Below are 19,484 nucleotides of genomic sequence, written 5' to 3'. Positions count from 1 at the left end.
GACACACAAAACCTCAGGGACGGCTGGGACCCAAGACCCAGGCTGCTCTCAAGGGGATGGTGGGGGAAAAGATGGAAACCACCCTGAGGCAGACAGCAAAGAGGGCTGGTGTGGGTAGGAGGAGGGGCGCAGGGCACTTCTGGCTTGGGGAGGGGGCTGCAGACCCTCACCTCTTCCAGGGGCCCGGCAGGTGCTTCCTTAGTCTCTGGCTCCTGCTTGCCGCTGGCCTCCAGGATGGCCATGATGGAGTTGGGGATGTGCGCTTGCTAGGGGAAAAGCAGATGGGGGCGCTGTGGAGAGCTCCGATCCGGACACAACCCCCTCCCCCAAGTCCCACTCAGACCCTAGGTGTCCTTGACTCTCCAGACCCCAGGACCTTCGTGACACTGCCAGGGTGCCCCTGCCCGCACCCCCGCCTCAGTCCCCCAGGGCTGGACCCATGGGGCCACCCACCCCACACCCGGGGGTACCTGGTGGGGGGTGAAGGAGCGGACGTGGGCCAGCAGGGGCTCCCGGAGCTCTGGGCACTTGTCAAAGACGGCCCCCAGCTGCTGGGGTGGGAGCTGCAGGATGACCTGGAAGCTCTGAGGCTTGGTGCGCTGACAGCACTTGATGAAGCCCTCCCACACCTTGGGATACTTCCACACCTGGACCAGGCAGGGAGGGAGCAGTCGTGAGGGGGCCTGCAGGCAGCCAGCTGCACCAGAAGTTGGGACAAAGACCTTAGCAAGAAGGCCATGCCTCGCTGCATTCTCACCGCCACCTCTAGAGGGCGACGTTAGCCCTGCTAAAGCTAGGAGGCCCAGGGAGGTGCGGGACTCGTCCAGGGTCACACAGGTACCAAGGGCAGAACCAAGCCCCAGATCTGCCTGCATCTGCACTTAACCTCTAAGCCAGATGTTGCAAAGTGGCAACCTGTGGTCTGAATCCAGTCTGAAGGCTTGTGGATAGAGGGTTTTTTTTGTTGAAGTTTCATAAAACATTTCTAGCTTCTCTTGAAAACTGGTGCCATCTTTCAGCTCAAGATGCCTCTTGTCTGACTGAGTGCCAAATGATGGGGGGCAAGGGGCAGCTCTGGTGGCTCAAATGGTAAAGAATCTGCCTGCAGTGTGGGAGACCCAGGTTTGATCCCTGGGTCAGGAAGATCCCTTGGAAAAGGGAATGGCTACCCCCTCCAGTATTCTTGCCTGGGAAATCCCATGGACAGAGGAGCCTGGTGGGCTACAGTCTAAGCAGCTGCAAAGAGCTGCACACAACTAAGTGACGAACACTTTGACGGGGCAGCCACACCTCCTGGACGTGCACCTCTCGAAGTCTGCTCCTACCACCCAGCAGCCTCACTCGCCACCCTGCCGCCCTGCTGCTGTCTGACACAGTGACCCCTAGAGGGCTGTATTGTCTCAGCAGTCTGCCAGTCATAGAGCAGGTCTCTGCACGAGGGCTCCCTTGGGACACTGGCCAAACCGGCTGGAAAAGCCTGCAGTTCTGCCTCAAGTCTGTTGGCAGCACATCCTGCGGCAGTCCCCTGCCTGGGAGACCAGGGTGGTCGGGGCGGGTTACCTGCTTCATGATGAGCCGGGACAGGATGTTCATGACGAAGCCCCCCAGGCGGGGGTACATAGTCAAGGACTGGATGACGGTCCTCATGAGCAGCATGGGCAGGGGGCTCTGCTCCATCAGTTGCTGCATCACCACGGCCAGCACCTCCGACGTGTACACGTTCCGCTCCGCAAAGCACAGGTTGGTGGCTGTGAGGAGGCGGAGAGGGGACCTGTCCCCTTTGCCCAGCAGCCCCTGGGAAGTGGGAGCCCCACATCCCTTAGAAAGCCTCAGCCCTGTGATCTGCCTGCATGAGGTGAGATCCAGCCCCAACTCCCTGAAGCTCCAGGCAAGACAGATTCCCTCCCACCCAGAAGTGGACACTGTGGTCTGATCCTTGGAAAGCCTGGGAGCTGGGGTAAGGGAGAGGACACGTCCATCTCCTGGAAGCCCCACTGGGCCGTAGGAAGACATTGGTCCTTTCTCTTGGAGAACAACGTCCAGAAAGGGTGAGGGGAGAAAGATATGTTGCCTACCCCTGGGGACCCATTGTGGCTGGACTGGGATGGCGTGGCACCTCCACCTCTACTGGAAGGAAGCAGCTGTGACTTCCATAAGCAGTCCCTCAGGGGACACATGTCCCCTCAGGGGACATGCTGCTCATGGTCTCCACGAGCAGACTGGTCAAGAGACTGCCTGCTCTCAACCCAGTGCACGAGGCTCGTGCTGGTGCTCGGGCGCTACCAGGCCTGGGGGGATATGGAGGTCATAGTTCACAGAGTCATGAAGGAGGGGCAAGAGGAGGAAGTCTGGGCGTAAGATGAGCACCAGGAAGGGCCTGAGGGGGGCTGGTGCAGCAAAAGCACCCACAAGGACAGGCCCCTCAGGAGCACGCTGTGGGACTCCAAATCAGTGAGATCAGTGGTGCTCGGATCCACTGTTAGTGGGGGGACTCTGGGAATTGCCTCTGAACCCCTTCTGCCCCAAACACCACTTGCCAGGTGAGTCTGTCAACCAGGAAGTCTTTATTGAGCTAGAAGAGAGGCCCCCCAATCCTTGAGAGGCTAATGGAGAACAGAGGTAGATGCCTATAAAGAATGGGGGCTGGGGAGCTCCTGTAAGGAAGAGAGGGAGGCTGGAGGCATTGCAGGCAGACAGGCAGGGAGGAGGCTGGAGGCGGGGTAGGGAGGGCACCTAGGCTGCAGGGAGCGCAGAAGGTGAACACAGTGCAAGAGGACCCGCCCGAAACAGAGGCTGTTCCTCCTCCTCCCATCTAGGTAGCTGTTGGCTTCTGCCTGCTCTGCCAGAAAGCCTCCAAAATCAGCCTTCTTCCCTCTCCTCTCCTTCAGCTCCACCCCAGCCTCCTCCTGGGCCTCCCACCCACCCTCTAATCCACCCTCCATACAGCAGCCTGAGAGGGTGTCTGAACTTGAACTCGGGTCTATGAGAGACCAGCTGTGGGCAGGGCCTACACCATTACAGCCCGACTCCATCCCCCACCACCATCCTCGACCAGATCCAGCTGGGTCTGCTCTGCAGTTCCAGAACCAGGCCTTGCTAGCAGGGATCATCTCTCCTGCTTCCTCACCCCTGTTCATCCTGCGGTCTCAGCTCAGGTGTCCCCTCCTCCAGGAAGCCTTTCCTAACATCCCACCCAAGGGAGAGTCGGGGGCCCCTTTGGGCCCCCTGCCCCAGTCTTGCTCACTCTGGACTGTTACTGGAGGGATGGACTGTGAGCCCGGGGAGGGCAGGGCCAGGACAGTCCCCATCCCTGCCATGTCCTCAGCAGGGCCCAGCACAGGGCTGAGCAGAGGTGTGTAGTGAGTCTTAATCGCTGGGCCAGTCCACTGGACAGGTCTGGCTATAGAAAAACTCATCAGAGAGGGTGGTTTAAGCGAAGTGAATGCCAGTGATGACTGCTTATACTGACAGACAGTGGGGAGTCCAATGGGGCACAAAACAGGACCTGGAGCTAACAGGCAGGCAGGGTTACTGGTGCAATGGAGAAAAGCACGAGTGGAGCGGAGAAGCGTGCTCTGAGATGAACAGCCAGTAGGGAGACCAGCTGAAGGGCTGCTGAGAGCGCAGCAATACAGAGGCTCCGCGTGGGCGTGGGTTTAGGGAGAAACCACTCGGGGCGTCGCCAACATCTCCAGGGCCTGGCTGCTGGCTGCACGGGTGACCTGTGGTCAAGGCCTTTCCCCCTGGGCCCCAGCTCCCTTGTGAGATCAAGGACCAAACCCGGGTCTGTGAACGGGCATCACTGGAGCGGTGGGCGGGGCCCGACGGTTACAGCCTGACCTCCTTTCTTGACCAGACCCCTGCCCCCAAACCACCAGATCCAGCCAGGGGCCGCTCTACAGTTCCAGAACCAGGCCATGCTAGCACAATCTGAGTCCCCTCAAATGGTACACAAGGTCACGTGTGGGTACGGTCCTTGGGAATGGGCTCATAACTTCCAGAGGTCACCTAAGGGGCCAGGGCATGTAAGATGACCACTCCTGAGCCTCAGCTTTGAGACACTCCACCGCGTGCACTAGAGGCCTGAGTTCCCTCTCAGTTGTAGTGTGTGTTTAGTATTTTCAGAAGCTCCTCTCTTGACCTAAAGGTTTCTGAGAGAATCTGCTGAGGAAGACTAGGAAATATGTCACTGAAGCTACTTCAGGCAGGACAAGACACTAGCAAGGAGGGAAAACCCCCCTCCCTGCTTTTAAAGGAGAGAGGAGGAAGCAAGACCAGCTGTCTTCTGAGAAGAGCAGGGACAGTAAGGGCTCCTGCCTCCGTGGGAAAGCGTGGTTTCTGGACCAGCAGCCATGGAGGACTTGGAGGAGAGCATGGAGGGAGGGGAGGGGAGCGAAGGGAGGGAAGGGCGCGCCGAGGGAGGGAGGGGAGCGTCCCCCTGGGACCCAGGAGGCCATCTGCAGGCAGAACCGGTTTCGGACTCGGGTCTCCCAACTTCCGATTCTGTTTTGTCCACTACACCACTTAGCTTCTGGGTGGCCCTGAGCAAGTTACTTAACCTCTCTGGAACCTCCACTCCGACTACAAAACGGAAGTCAGCATACTTACCAGGAACAGAGTGGTGTGGCTGGGCGGGTGGGCCTCTGAGGCGCTTGGGAAAGCGCAGCCCAGACTAAGTGCTAGGTGAACAGACAGGCTGTCATTAGGGAACTGCTCACTGTGGGGGGCCGGCCAGGTTGTCACCTACTGCCTCGGGCCGCTCTCCAGGCTCAGCTCTCCCGTTGGTCACTCCTCAGGCCCCTGGGGGCTGGGGAGGAGGGCTCCCCACCCTTCCTGAGGAACGCTCTGTGCTGGTGTACAGGGGGTGCATCAGTTCCTTAGATGGGGCAGGGGAGGAAGGAAGGAGAGGAGGAGGGATGGAAAGGAGCGAGGCTGGCGTCCGGAGCTCTGAGACGGGGCTGCGGTGGGCACAGTCTCCGACTTGGCTGATTCCACAGGGGGCCGACTCCAGTCCAAGGTTCTTCCCCGGGTCCGCAATGGCCAGGCCACTGAAGAGGGGGTCGGGGCGGGGCGGGGGGTGTGCCTCACCTTTGATGATGGACTTCATGTCACACTTTGCCGAGTCAATGTTGTGTAAGGCGATGAGCAGCTCTCCAGGGTTCAGGGGGGACAGGGCTGAGTTCCCTTCACCTGCAGCATGGGGAACGGGGGGAGGAGGAGGAGACAGTATGGAGGCCTGAGAGACAGGTCCAAGCCCCCCTAGACTGGGGGAGCGGCAGAGGAAGACAAGGCGCCCTCTGGGATTAGGGGTAGAGAGGGCTGGAGTGGCGGGAGGAGAGACTGAGAGCACCAGGAGGCGCCCCAGTGAGGCCGCGGCTGGTGACCATTCCAACCAGAGGCCTTCAGGCCTGCACTGGGCCCCCAGCACCTCGCCTGTGACTCAACCACTCTCCCGTCCCGGCCCAGGCTGTGCACCCACAAGGGCAGGGAGTGGACGAGCTCATCCCAGGTCCCCAGCACAGCAGAGAGGCACAGGGGCGCCTGCTAGACGGGACAAGAGGGGGCCAGGCAACAGACTTGCACACAGCGCTCGGGCTGAACGCCACAGGGCACGAGGCTGGGGGAGACGGCACTCTTCTGGTGGGGTGTCGAGGGTCCCAGACACTCGCGCGCGTGTTTTGAGTCGCCAAGTCACGTGCGGAACAGAGAGCTTCCACCCTCCCTAGCTCCAGCCCCTGGGGTGAGGGCTGAGGAATCTACCCTATGCCCTCTGGTAGTCTGTCTAGGTTGAAAGTTTTCTTTCTTTTGGACCAGGGCGAGTCCAAACTCGAACAAAAGGCCCCTCACCCACAGCCAGAGGGGTTCAGGCAAGACCTGAGGTAGGGCAGGGATGGGGCCCGTGTTTGAGGTCCTGGAAGGGAAAATGCTTATAGAGAGTCAGCCCTCAGTCCCACAGTTTTGTCCCCAATGTGGATGAAACCATCACCCAAGTATCATGGGAGGGTGGCCCAGGAGCTTTGGGACAGATGTCGAGATGTCACCAAGCCTGAATGGCAGCCTCAGAGAGCAAGATGAACACCCCCCACCAAAAGGTGGTGGCATCCCTCCCCCAGCTCTCACCTCTGGGACCTCTTCCTCCTTCCTGCACCTGAGGTGGGGTCTCCTGGGGGAGCTGTTGGGGAGGGAAACGAGGGCCAGGGTTGAGCTGGCCCCTGGTGGGGAGGCGAGCACATCACCTACCGTGCTGGGTGCCCAGCAGGCGATTGAAGACCTCTTTCACCACGATGGGGTTAAGCTTGATGAGCTTTGGCAGGGCCTGGATCACTTCCTTCTACAAGGGCAAGGCAGAGGAGGGCAGGTCAGATGCATCCCCTGCCCACTCCAGAGAAGCCTGCCCACTGCTCACCCTGGGGCGGTGAGGGGCAAGCTCTGGCCTCACCTAGACCCCCAGTGCCTTCCCTCTCTCCTCTCTTTGGTCCCTCAAGGTTTAGCTTTCCCAGCTCACTGGTCTAACCCAGCCCCAGCCTCATCACCCCCTGGTGAGCCCCTGGGCCAGCTTGATGGCTCCTCCTACAAGAGAAGATGGAGGTTCACGCGAGGTCCCATAGCCTGGGAGGAACAAGACCAGGGCAGGGGAAGCACACGCTCAAGGGGAGGTGTCCCCTGCCCTGCTTCTGTGGCTCCACTCTGTTCTCAGGAGGATCGTGTGTACAGGGTGGGGCGGGAGGGGAGGAGGGCTCTGGTGGTGGATAACTGGGATATTCACTCACAACAGGAAGAAGCTGAGGCTCAGAGAGGGGCGGGGCTTGCCAAATTGAGACTGACCCAGACAAGACCCAGACTGTGCTCACAGCATCTGATGAGGGTGCCCGGGAGCCTCCCTCCTCCCCGCCCTGCCAGGCGTGTCCCCATGGGTGGGGGCATCCAGGTGTGCAGCTCCGTACCTTCTCCAGCCCATTGAGCACTGGGATGAGGAAGCGGACGTCTGGCAGTCGCTTGTGGTAGAGATCCCTGACCCGCTTTACCAGCTCTGGGGACGGGGGCACTGCAGGCGGAGGAATAAGCAGGAGGCTCAGGGGCTTGGGGTGGTGGGGTGGACATTGAGGAGGAGAAACGAATGGTGGTGGGTGTGTGGCAGGGGCGGGGAGGGACTGCTCCACTTCAGAGCAGAAATCCCTGGCCCTCGGTTTCTCAAATGCATTTTAGCAGTGCACCCTTGCGCACGGAGAAATTGAGGCCCAAGGATGGGGAGAGACTCACAAGAGGGCCAAGCGTCTAGGGACCCAGTGGCTCTGATCCCCAGGTCCTGAGAAGGCAAATGGGGAGGGCCTGGACAGGAGAGGAGAAGGAAGAAAGATGGGGTCCCGGGAGGCACCTTTGTCCGTGAGGCTGTGCAGACAACGTGTGACCAGTGTCTCCGCCCCCTTGGGACAGTTCTCCACCAGCAGGAGCAGCTCTGGCGAGTTCATGCCCATCCCCCGGATCTACAGGCGAGAGATGAGAGAGGAGACGTTGGGCAGTGTGAGGGGATGCAGGCCCAGGGGCAGAGCTGGGGAGGCATCAGAGACCAGGCAGCTGGCGGGACACTGGGACTCTGGAGGAGGAACTGGCAAGAGAGGGCGGATCTCAAATATTCTCATCGTTAGAAGAAAAGCAATAATTCTTTGAGGTAATGGATGTTAATTAAACTTATGATCATAATCATTTCACAATATATACATGTATCAAATCACTATCTTGTAGACCTTAAGCTAAGATAATGTTGTGATCAGTGGTATCTCAATAAAGCAGAGAGAGAAAAGAATGGGTGTCAGGCTTCAGAGAAGTGGGGGAAATCTGGGGAAGGTGGGCAGGGCTGCCAGAAGTGTCCAGGTCTCTTCTACCCGACCTCATACACACACAGGCTCCTGCAGCGCCTTCCTGCACTCTTATCATGCTGCCCTCCCACCAGGCAGGCCAGGCCTGGCCTCTGGGACTCAACCTGACCTTTGATGCCCAAGCTATTCTTCAATTCCTTGGTGAAGACTTTTTTTGCTTTTGCAGGCACAAGTGACCCCTGCCCACCTCCCTGTGACCACCCAGGTGCCAGCTTTGCTGCTGGCTCAGATCAGGGCTCAACCTGTTGCTGCGTCTGCAGCCTCCCCCTATCCCCTCCACGGGCACCGAACACAGGGAGCGGAGGAGGGCCAGGCATCAAGGGCTCGTCCCTTCCTTTGCCCAACTGCAAGTGGAGCTGACAGTCGTTGCCCTCAAGGAGCTCACAGTCCCTTGGGCTCACCGTGACAATGAGGAGAAGAATCTGCTTCCTCCTCACAACCAGATCACTACCCCCACGTTACAGGTAAGGACCCCATTGACTCTGGGAGGCAGGTATGTGGGAATTAACCTGCCACATTTTCTCCTTTGGTTTATGGTGGAATTCTCAGTAATAAAATGTCAGGAACAGAGATAGAGAAGAGCAGTTTCAAATCTGGCGACAGAAGGGAAGAACAGACATTCTGAATTTCACAGGCCAGCCTGTAACTGCATTGCTTCTCTTGTGTGTGACCCTGTGGCTCCAGAGAGGAGCAGGAGGGACTCGGGCCACGACAAGTAAAGATTCCTGTCAGCAAGGCAGGGGAGGGACGGCTCATACATGACAACAGGGATACAGGTATTCACAGGCAAGAGGTCACAGAATCAATCACTCCAACAAGCTTGCTGGTCTGAATTATTTGCTTGGTTTTAACTGAAGGGTGCAAGGTCACGCAGTGAGAAGGGGAGAGATGGAATGTGAACTGAGGTCTGTCCGACTGGAAGCTCTTAACTACAGGGCTACCCTGCTGTCTTCTCAGGAGTGGATGGAAGTGGGGGGTCGGGGGGTGATGACCCATAGCCTCAGCACTCAGCAGGGGAAGGACATCCAGGGGAGGGGCAGGTGCGGGGCTGGAGTTGGTATTCGGGCCAGGGGCGGGCCAGGGGCCTCACCGGCTGCTCGATGACCCTCAGCACTGTCCTCTTGATGTCAGCGATGGCCTCCGTGTACACGGCCGCCAGCTCGTGGATCAGCTTGTGGTTCTGAGGTAGAAGAGCCAGGTAGAGGTACAGGCACTGCTTCACCGTCTCCTCGGTCCAGGGTGCGGCCACCTCTAAGAGGGCAGGGGTGCAGGGGGTGAAGATCAGATGGGCCCCACTCCCCCTCGCCCCTGCCCAGCACCTGGCTCTTCTTGGGGGGCAGTAGGCACAGAAGGGACTGGGAGCTGGGCCTGGGAAGCAAACTGTCCCAGGGAAGGAAGCCAGTCCTTTGGGAAATGAGGTGCAACCAGACCTGCTCCCCTTCTAGAAGTCTCTGCCCTACATTCCCATCTGGTCTCCTCTGACCACCAACCCAGACCGATCTTCCCAAGAGCACATCTGGCCCTGCCCCTCCCCTCCTCAGCGCTCTCACCACCATCCGGGACCCTCAGGGGACGCCTGGCCTTGCTCTCCCTGACAGCTCCTGTTCAGGGCTGCCCTGCCTCTGGGGGTGTGTGCTGGGCTCACAGCCTCCTTCTGACGGTCCCTTGGGGCCCCCACTTTGGAGCCTGTGCACGTGCTACTCTGTTGCCTGGAACCCGGCGCCCAACTCTTTTTTATTTTTAACCTCACTGTGTGGCAGGATCTTAGTTCTCCAACTAGGGATCGAACCTGTGATCCCTGCATTGGCAGCATGCGGTCATAACTACTAGACCACTAGGGAAGCCCTCCAGTTCCTCTTTCTGCACCACCTCAGGGTCATAGAGCCAGCACACCTCCTGGGAAGCTGGCCCGGCACCCAAGCTGCACTGGGGCTCCTGTGCTCCTAGAAGCCCCTTGCTTTCTGCCACAGCCAGAACCTTCCAGGTTAATGGGCCCTTCCCTGGGGGCCTGGGTCTCCCGGTCTGCAATGCCAGAGGACCCGGAGCTCTGCTAAGGGAATGGTCTGCAAAGAACCTGCCTGGCCCTTCCTGGAGTCCCATCACTGGCTCATTCTCCTGGTCCTCGGCTTCCAGCCCAGCTGCGCCCTCTTTCAGGACACTCTCCCTGACCCCTCAGGCTGGGCCAGGCACCCGTTCTGGGTTCCCACAGGCTCCTGCTTTCGCCACCTGAGCGCGTTCCAGCTCTTGCTGTCTGGCTGTCTCCCCCAGCGGGCCATCCCCCAGCTCACTGCACCTCTGGAGAACCTGCGCCATACCTGTGTCCTTGTCAGCTCCAAACAGCACCGACGGCGGGTTGGGGTGGACCAAGAGCTGCAGGTAGTTGAGGGCAAACTTCTCCACGTACTCTCGCAGCTGCTCCTTTTCGTACATGCGCTTGATGAACAGCAAGGCCTGGGAACGCACCTGAGGAGTGGGGTCGGGGGAGGACGGCCGCTCTGAGCTTGGCGGCATTGGTGTGAAACAAGCCGAGGTCTGAGAGAGGCCCGGCGGGGCTGAGTTGCCGTGCCCAAGGCTGGTTACCAGCTTGGGAGAGAGGCTTCTGGCCCAACCCAAGGCCCTGTACCACGCCACCGTCTACCTGCCCCATCCCGTCTCTTATCGTTCATTCTTGTCTTGCTTGCTACACTCCAACTGGAAGCAGCTTTCCTTAGTCGCTCGAAAAAGTCAAGTCACTCAGTTGTGTCCGACTCTTTGCGACCTCATGGGCTACAGCCTACCAGGCTCCTCCGTCCATGGGATCTTCCAAGCAAGAGTACTGGAGTGGGTTGCCATTTCCTTCTCCAGGGGATCTTCTCGACCCAGGGATCAAACTCAGGTCTCCCTCATTGCAGGCAGACACTTTACTGTCTGAGCCACCAAGGAAGCCCTCACTTTTTTTTAAAGTGACCACATTCTCCCCAGCTCTAAGACTTGGCACAAAAGGTTCCCACTGCTGGCATGCCTGTCACTGGCTAGATCCTGTTTCACTCAGACATCCCCTGCTGGGGGCCTTGTGAACAGGGCTCGGTCTTGGGCACCGCTTTATCCCCAACAGCACCACTGAGCCAAGCCAGCAGGGAAGGCTTGCTGAGTGAATGGCCATGAGATGTCAGGAAGGAGCTGGCGGCAGGCAGGAACAGGGACGGACCGAGAGCCTCTCAATCACACGCTGACCCTCTGTGCAGGGCACACTCGTCCACTCAGTGCAGGTCTTGGCTCACACCACTCCTCCTCCAGAAGTCTTCCTTAGACCGCTTCCCTTCCCTGGCTGCACACCCAACTCTACTCCAGGCACTGAACACGCTGTGTGGTCACAATGGCTCCCCTCCTGGTCAGTGCCCGCCCCCAGGTCCCAGCACAGCACCAGGCCTTAAGAGGGGGTGCACCAACATGGGCGGAGTAAGAGCGAAATGGACTGCCATTCCTGGGCCGGAGGAGCGGGGGGGGGGTGTTGTCTATGTACATTCTAAGCAGCCTCGTGCCATCAAAAGTGGAAAAGCCACCACCACCAAGTTGTCACAAGAAGGGCAGCTGGCCCAGAAACCTTCAGGGCCATGTGGAAAAGACGGGGCTGGTTACTCGGGACAGAGGATGGGCTGAGTGTAGCCCAGCACAGAGCAGGGGTGAGGGGTCACCTTGTCCTTCTCGTGGGAGCTGAGGTCTAGCAGGACATGCAGGTACTGGAACTGGCGGGATGGGCGCTTGAAGATCAGGTCTCGGAGAGTGGACATGCCCAGGTAGGTGCGACTCTGCGGCAAGAAGGAAGGGAGCCAGAGCTCAGGGCACCGCAGTGTGTCTCTGGGGTGTCTCCCTTGTCTCAGTCAGATCACGTCCCTCACAGAACCCCCGACCCCACCCCAGGCTGCAGCGAGCATGGCCCCAGCCGCGCCCATCCTCACCTCGTCCTCGCAATACTTGCGGATCACCTCCAGGGCGCTCTCGGTGATCAGCGGCGCCTCCAGCACAACCTTGGTGAAGATCCTGCCGGGGTGGGGGGGACGGGGTACAGCTGCAAAGGAGAGGCCCCTGGGCTTCCCCCTCCTGCTGACTGTAGCTCAGAGCTGGCAGGACCCCTCACAGAGCACTCGCTCAACCCCCTGCGGACAGAGCTACAGAGCTCTGGAAGCAACAGAGTAGGGTTCAAATGCTGCCTGGGGATGGACTGGCGACATGGGCAGAGACTGCCTCTCTGAAACTCAGTTTTGTCCAATGGGGATTCCTAGCTTGTTCAAAGCAGCAATGGGAGGGAATGATGAGGGGAGTTGGGAAGGGTGTTGTATTTCAGACACGGTGACCATCAAAGGCTGCTTTGAGATGCTTTAGTCAATGCTGGTAGATAAGAAAGAGCTGGCCATGCAAGGAGTAGGTGGAGAGGACCCCAGGTAGAGAACAGAGAAGTGCCAAGCTTGGCATGTGTGAGAACACAGGACTGAAGGCTGGCGCGGCTGAAGTCGGGGCAGGGGGTGGGGGGTGGGCAGGGAAAAGCAGAGAGGCCAAAAAGAGGCTCGAGAGGGTTGGTGGCGACTAGATTATACAAGATCTCACAAGGCCTATTAAGGACATCAGTTTTTTTTTTTTTTTAGGACGTCACATTTTATCTTGAGGACAGTAGAAGGTTTTTAGTGGGGAAATAAGAGGCTTTACATTATCAAATGTCACCTGTGCTGCTGGAGAATGGATATGCTAGAGGTCAAGAACAAGGAGGAAGCTACAGAACCAATTCAGGCAAGAGATGGGGATGGCAAGAAGTTGACCCCCAGAACAGGCCTCTGAAGCAGGCACTGTCATCACACATCACGGGAGAAAACGGAGGCCCAGAGGTGAGTGACGCAGCTCGGTCAGAGGGCAAGCAGCAGAGCCGGGGACAAAGTGACACTGCAGAGACCTGTTCTGTGTGTGGGGAGGGCGGGGAGAGGCGGCGGCTTGGGGCGGGCGCGTGGAGGACCCACTCGGTGCTGAGAAGAGCTGCTCGGAGCCCAGAAAGCAAAGGCAGGACACGGACAGGGGACCCCTGAGGACGGCGGGTGCAGGGCTGCCCCCTCACCCGTCCTTCTGGTCCGGCTTCTCCTGCAGGCCGGAGAGCAGGCGGATGAGGCAGTCCTCATACTTGTCCAGGGCGCCCTTGACGCCAGCTGCGAGGTAGGCGTTGTACTCCTGGTAGAGCCAGGCGAAGGCCAGGTCCAGGCGGGCCCGGACGTCCTCCAGGATGAAGGACAGGACCTCGGCCTTCAGGCCCGAGTCGAACTGCGTCACCAGGCTGGCCAGGATCTTTATGCGCACCTGAAATGGGAGTGAGGATCTGTGTCGGCGTGGGGGGCGGGCAACGCCGGGCACCCCTCACTGTGTCCTGCTTCTGCTCCCGCCCAGCCTCAGGGAGCCAGCGCAGACCCGGTATTAAGTGAGGAAGGAAAACCTAAGAACCGTATTTTCAGGAGGTCTCCTTTATATGAAGAAAAAAACTGCAAAGGGAGAAAACAGTAACAATAAAACTAGGAGTAATAGCTAGAATTTCTAGGAGTAATATCTAAATCATAGATACATAAAATTACAAATAGCTACACTGTATCTAAAGTGCATCTAAAATATAAATATCTAAATTTTTAGGAGTATTATCTTGAGTTTACAGAAAATGATCCTGAAGGACTCCCCGAGTGTGTTTGTTGGTTGCTTCTGTTAGGGGGATGGCTCGCAGATGGGGGCCAAAGAAGACTTATGGTCCCTTTATGGCCTGGAAATAATTTGAACAGAAAGCATATGTTCATATACTATTTGGTTAACTAAAACTAAACTTCAAAAATTGGGGAAACAGCCACTTGACTGAGGCTGCAATCCCAGCAAGCAGCAGAATCAGAATTAAAGCAGGTGTGGGTGTGTGAGTGTGTCTGCGGCGAAAGAACAAGAATGCTGTGAACCGCAGCAAGAGCAAGCACCCTGAGAGCCCACGTGCAGGCGGCTCTTCCTTGCAGCCACCGCGCTGGGGGACAGAGCACGCGTGTCCACACATCTTCTTCCACGTTGCCTGTGAGGAGCTGCTGCTATCATATCTGCCTTATGGGAGGTCAGAGTGAGGCTGGGAGAAGCGGCCGGTGAGCGGCAGTGCTGGGGTCTGGAGCCAGGGAGGGTTAACCCGGAGGTCCGTCTCTCCGCTGGGACGTGCGGCAGGCTCTTGGAGAGAGGGGCTGGGAGGAGGCACTGGGAGGACGGGGGCACACCTGGGCGGCCCCGCTGCAGGCCACGGCCTTCTCGGCCCGCAGGATCCGCTTCACAGCGCCCAGCTTCATGGCCTCAACCTGCGCGTCCGTCAGGGGCTTCAGCACGTCACTTAGGCGGAAGATTTTCTTGCGCCCGCCAGCACCCGCCAGCCTATGTGCGAGAGTAGGGACAGGGACTTGGTGACTCCGAACGTCCTTTCTGGAACCCGGGCCCCACCCCAGGCCATACAGACAGAGACAACCCCACACTGTCCCTCCAACTCCCCCGTGACCCCGAGGCACTGCAGGGCAATGAGAAGGCAGAGGATGCTATTCTGGTTTGGTACATGGTATCTGAGGGGAGGCTGCTATAAGGAGCAGGCAACGGATAACAACGTGAGACCTGAATGAAGTGAGGGAATCAGACCCACAAGTGTCTGGGGATGAGCTCTCTAGGCAGAGGGAACAGGGAGTGCAAAGGCCTCCAAGTGGGGACATGCTTTGCCGACCAAGAGGTTGGTGTGACAGGAGGAGGGAGCAAGGCGAACAGAGAGCCTGGAGGGGCAGCAGGTCAGGGCCTGCTGGCGAGCCTGGGTTGGGGACAGGGCAGGGAGAGGCTGGATTCTGTGGTCTGTAAGACAGGTGATGATGGGGACAATGATGGGAACAACCAGGAGCACTTCCTACGTGCTAGAAACCACGCTAAGTGCTTTTTACCTCATCATCACTGTCCACCCAAAAGCCATCTGATTTAATCCTCTAACCAGCACTGTGAACTCATTTAATTCTCTCTTATCCTCAAAGACAGAGAGATACGATCAGCCCCATTTTAGATATAAGACAGTAGTTTTATATACAAGAAAACAGCAGATAAGGTTCAGTGGTTACGGCACTGACTCTGGAATCTGAGATCCTGGCCCAGACCGATCTCTGTTTATCTGCCTTCGTCTGTCACATACACACCAAAACCAGGCCCCAGTTTCCTGCACCAGCACCTGTCAGGGGACTCACCGGGGCTGCGTGACGGGGATAATGGGCTCCGGCCTCCTCTTGGCCTGGGGCGCCTCCTCCTCCAGGGAGGACATGGAGCTCAGGGAGCCCACTACCGAGATGGCCTGGCCCTGGGCTGGCAGGCGCCGCTTGATCAGAACGCTCTCTGGCTTCACCACCTTCTCCTCCTTGGGCTCCTCCTTGCACTGCTTGGTCTGCTCCACGCCTGAGGGGAAGGCAGCAAACGGGCTCTTGGTGTGTCAGAACCACCTGCTCCCACCCAAGGACCTCCTGTGGGCCAGGTTCCACTCTAAGCCTTGCATACCCGAAATTCATTTCAATCTGTAAAGCGTGGGTTGGATCCCTGGTTGGGGAATGAGGATCCTGCAAGCTCTGTGGCATGGCCAAAAAAGCAAAAAATTAGGAAAAAAAAAAAATTCTGCAAAATGCTTTTCTGGAGCAGGAATATTTTTCATCCCTACTTTGCAATAAAACGATTGAGGTTCAAACAAGAAACGTCATTGTCTTTTGGTTGGAGTGATACCAGGTATCGCCACTTTAGAAAGCTGATGAGCAGTTTCAAACAGCACTGAACATGCCCCAAATCAAGACCCAACAATTCCACTGCTTCGTATAAACTCAACACAAATGAGGGCACAGCAGCTTTACTCATAACCGCCAAAAACTGTATAAAGAGCCCACAGGTCTGTCAACAGAGGAGTGTGGATAAACAAATGGGGGCCTGTTCACATAAAGGAAGGCTAATGAGCAATAAAAAATAAACACTTGGTTTATACAGCAGCATGGATGAACTTCAAAAACATGCTGAGTTTATAGTAAGCCAGAGGCTATGATCCCACTGATATGAAGTTCAAAACTAAAACAACTCACCTATGAAGACAAGAGTGGGGACAGGGGATGCACTGAGTCTCTACTGGAAAGGAGCAAGAAGGAACTTTCCAGAATGCTGGTGACAGTCCTTCTCCACCTGGGTAGTGCTTACACTGACATGTTCACTTTGTGAAAATCCACTACGCTCTACACTTTGAGCCATGAGTTTCACTGTACATAATTTATACCTCAGCAGCACTTTGAGAATGGGAACCCACACGAGGCTTGGAGAGGTTAAGTAACTTGATCAAAGACACAGTTACTAAGTGGCTGAGGTAGTCTGGGTCCTCTCAGACCTCAAACCCAGGTCTGCTGGACTTCAAAGCCCAGGGCCTGAAAATATTGAGCACTCACTCTATCTATGGGACCTGTGACTACTGACACCTAAGATTTCACATGGTTTTCCATTTGCACTTTGACAAAGAGGCGCTCTCCAAGTAAGGAGAGCCCAGTGGCCACAGTGCCAACCCCGGCCCTGGTCAGCTCCCTGCGGCACTCACCTGGCCCCAGTCCTGCGGCCGTCATCTGCGTGGCCATGAGCCGAGCCAGGTGCTTGATCTGGGCTTCGGTGCCTGCTGACTCCACTGGGGTGTAGATCGCTTGGAAGGAGGCGGGCATGGCCTCGGGCAGGTACACCATGCTGATGAGGACCTGCAAGATGCCAGGAACCTTCCTTACTTACTGACCCAATGGACACTGGTTCCACACACTGCTGGCAGAATGGCAGTGATGCGGACAGGCCTGGGCCGCCTCTCATGAAGCACAGATTCTTGTGCAAGTGAGAGAGAAAACGAGTACTGATGCAGTGTGGGTGGCATATGAGAGAGGGAAAGGGGGCGTCACCCCAGGAAGGCCAAGGACCGCTCTGGCTCCTCCGGGCGGTGGCATGTAGGCTGGGAACTGAGAGGTAGGCCGGAAGCAGACTGACAGAGAGTGAGGCCTTGCAGCGGTGGGGGCAGGTGGATGGGGAAATTCTAGGTGTGGGAACAGCATGGGAGAAGGCTAAGAGGCACCAGAGCTGGTACTCTGCCCAGAGAGTGGAAGGAGGTTCAGCGACAGAGTGTAATATGAGACAGAAATTGATTTAAAACAAACACACACAAAATCAGTACCCTAACAGAACAACATATCCACGTCTGTCAGGAATCGGTAACAAAAGATAACTTCAACCCCCTACAGGCTTGGAAGTTTGAATGCATGCTCTTAAATAATGACAAGAGAAAAATAATGAAATAAAACATGGAAGATACAGCTACAATGGTACTTAAATGGAAAATCGGACCCTCAAATGCTTACATTGGAAGAAAAGTGGAAGTGACAGTCACTCAGTCGTGGCTGACTCTTTTGTTCCAGGCCAGAATACTGGAGTGGGTGACCTTTCCCTTCTCCAGGGGATCTTCCCCACCCAGGAATCGAACTGGGGTCTCCTGCATTGCAGGCGGATTCTTTACCAACTGAGCTATCAGAGACTGAACACTAATAAGCCAAGCGTTTACCTTTGGGGAAAAACATTGAAAGAAAGTAACATGAAAGAAAGAAAGCCAGCAGAAACAAAAGAGAAAAAAAGACAGCAGAAATAAAACAAAAGATTACGAAAGATGATCAAAAACTTAAGAGCCAGCTCTTTGAAATGGCTTAAAACAAGCAAATCTATGGCAAGAATATACAAAATAAAGAGGAAGGACACAGTATCAGGGACAAAAAAATGGCACGTTACTACAGAGACAGCAGGTATTACGAGAGCAAAAGAATCCTGTGAACAACTACATGCTAATAATTTGAAAAAGACAATTTCCTGAAGTGTGACGGGGATAGATAAGATACAACAAGTTGATGGAAGCCAAATCAGACAGGGCCTAAGGCAAGCTGAATTTAAGTTTTATCTGGAAGGAAGCAGAGAGCCCTGGCAGGGATCTGAGCAGGGGAGCTTTATGACTTGTACTTGACAAAGATGCCTCTGGCTGCCGCAGGGAGGGTAGAAGGCAGAGCCAGAAGAAGTGGTCCTCTGTGGGAAGAGGGCGGGGCCTGGACAGGGCAGGGGTCAGTCACAGGGCTGGGGAAGAGGGGAAGGGCTGGGGGGAGGTGGAGGCAAAGAGTTGAACTTCCAAGTTTCTGGTGTGGGGACGAGAGGCATGTGTGCCAAGAACACAGGAGGGGCCATGGGCCTATACTGGAGTGGGAGGAGAAATTTCACAAGTTGAGTTTTGACATGTTAAGTCTCCTTTCACTCAAGGAGAGAAAGATGCAGGTGGCCAGACACCCAGGCCTGGAGCTCACCAAAGAGATGTGAGCTGGAGAGTAAACTCCTCGCTGCCCCAACTGCCCAGCAACTAACCCCCTTGGAGCCTCTAGGGAGACAGAAGGGAAAGCTGATGGTGACTGCCGTCGAGCATGGGAAGAGATATTCTCCAGGAGGGTCCAACAAAAAGGTCTCAGTGCTGCTACAGCCTGAAGACTGATGTGAGGACCACCACCCTCCCACCTCCTCGCCCCTCCCCCATTCCAACTGCCTCATCAACTCAAACCAATGGTTCTGTTACTTTGGAGCAGGACATCTTTGAAAATCTAAAAATAACACTGGTCATCCCACCCCACCAATGCCAATCCCACACCACATAATGAACAAGTCATGGGGCTGATGCTCCAGTTAATAGACCTAATAGGCCCTCCCTGCAAAGGAAAGGAGAGAAGAGTGGGTGGGTCTTAGATTGAGACTTAGAAAACCTGACGGGGAACTATGACTGGGGGGTGGGCGGTATGACAAGTGACCTCTTGAAGGAATAAAGATCATCTAAGAAGAGGTCCATCCAAGGTGAGGAAGGCCCAGTGGACCACACCCTCCCAACCCTGAAAAGAGAAGTGTTTCAGGTCTGATGTTATGTGCAAAAGGTGGGCAGCATGGAGCGGAAAGGCAGGGAAAGACTGGAGACCCTTCCTCCCTGCCTTGTGGGAGAAGGCCCCTACGTGTCCTTACCAGATTGGCCACGTTGTCGGGTGTCAGCAGAGGCTGGAGGAATTCGGCTGTGATGTCTGTGTCTGACTGGCCTGAGATCTGGGCTGAGGCCTTCGAGGTTCCCGAGGGGCCTGGCTCCAAGTCCTTGTCCTCATCGTCTTCCCCCAGGTTGGGCTCTGGGATGGAGGAGACAACAAGATGCTGACTCTCTGGAGGGAGCACCAGGCCCTTCTCTCCTCTCAGGTACCCCTGGCGGTCCCTGCCCCGAAGCAGCTTCAGCAAACAGGAGCAGTGTGGCCACGTGACCCTGGGGAACTACCCACCTCTCTCTAGGCCTCAGTTCTCTTCACCTGAGAAATGGAAACACCAGCCTGGCTGATCACACTAAGCTCCAAGAAGACGAAAAGGTTAACTAATAAGCTCACAGAGCTTTATTGTTTAAAAACACCTATCTTTGAAATAGTCTTCAGCCTCACAGGGAATCAAGAAAATGTAAAACATCCTAATAAGACAACAAATTTGCCTATATGATGGACAAAAAAA

General features: G+C 56.5%; 1 protein-coding gene across 5 annotated transcripts in view; it reads right to left on the bottom strand.

Annotated features, from left to right (window-relative positions):
- SYMPK (symplekin scaffold protein) overlaps positions 1–19,484 on the bottom strand; it is a 33,238-nt gene that overhangs the window by 733 nt on the left and 13,021 nt on the right. For all 5 annotated transcript variants that reach the window (XM_014477625.2, XM_070387487.1, XM_070387486.1 and 2 more), the window contains 16 exons: positions 18,963–19,117; positions 16,489–16,639; positions 15,119–15,323; positions 14,129–14,279; positions 12,961–13,196; positions 11,816–11,897; positions 11,552–11,665; positions 10,193–10,340; positions 8,968–9,128; positions 7,376–7,484; positions 6,945–7,045; positions 6,241–6,331; positions 5,089–5,190; positions 1,561–1,748; positions 471–647; positions 171–266 (listed from right to left, as the gene is read on the bottom strand). In XM_014477625.2, coding sequence (XP_014333111.1) covers positions 171–266; positions 471–647; positions 1,561–1,748; positions 5,089–5,190; positions 6,241–6,331; positions 6,945–7,045; positions 7,376–7,484; positions 8,968–9,128; positions 10,193–10,340; positions 11,552–11,665; positions 11,816–11,897; positions 12,961–13,196; positions 14,129–14,279; positions 15,119–15,323; positions 16,489–16,639; positions 18,963–19,117 — 2,267 coding nt within the window. The remainder of the gene's footprint in view (positions 1–170; positions 267–470; positions 648–1,560; positions 1,749–5,088; positions 5,191–6,240; positions 6,332–6,944; positions 7,046–7,375; positions 7,485–8,967; positions 9,129–10,192; positions 10,341–11,551; positions 11,666–11,815; positions 11,898–12,960; positions 13,197–14,128; positions 14,280–15,118; positions 15,324–16,488; positions 16,640–18,962; positions 19,118–19,484) is intronic.

Source organism: Bos mutus, chromosome 18, assembly GCF_027580195.1.
Source record: "Bos mutus isolate GX-2022 chromosome 18, NWIPB_WYAK_1.1, whole genome shotgun sequence".
Lineage (NCBI taxonomy): Eukaryota > Metazoa > Chordata > Mammalia > Artiodactyla > Bovidae > Bos > Bos mutus.
This window is presented reverse-complemented; position numbering and strand designations above follow the sequence as displayed.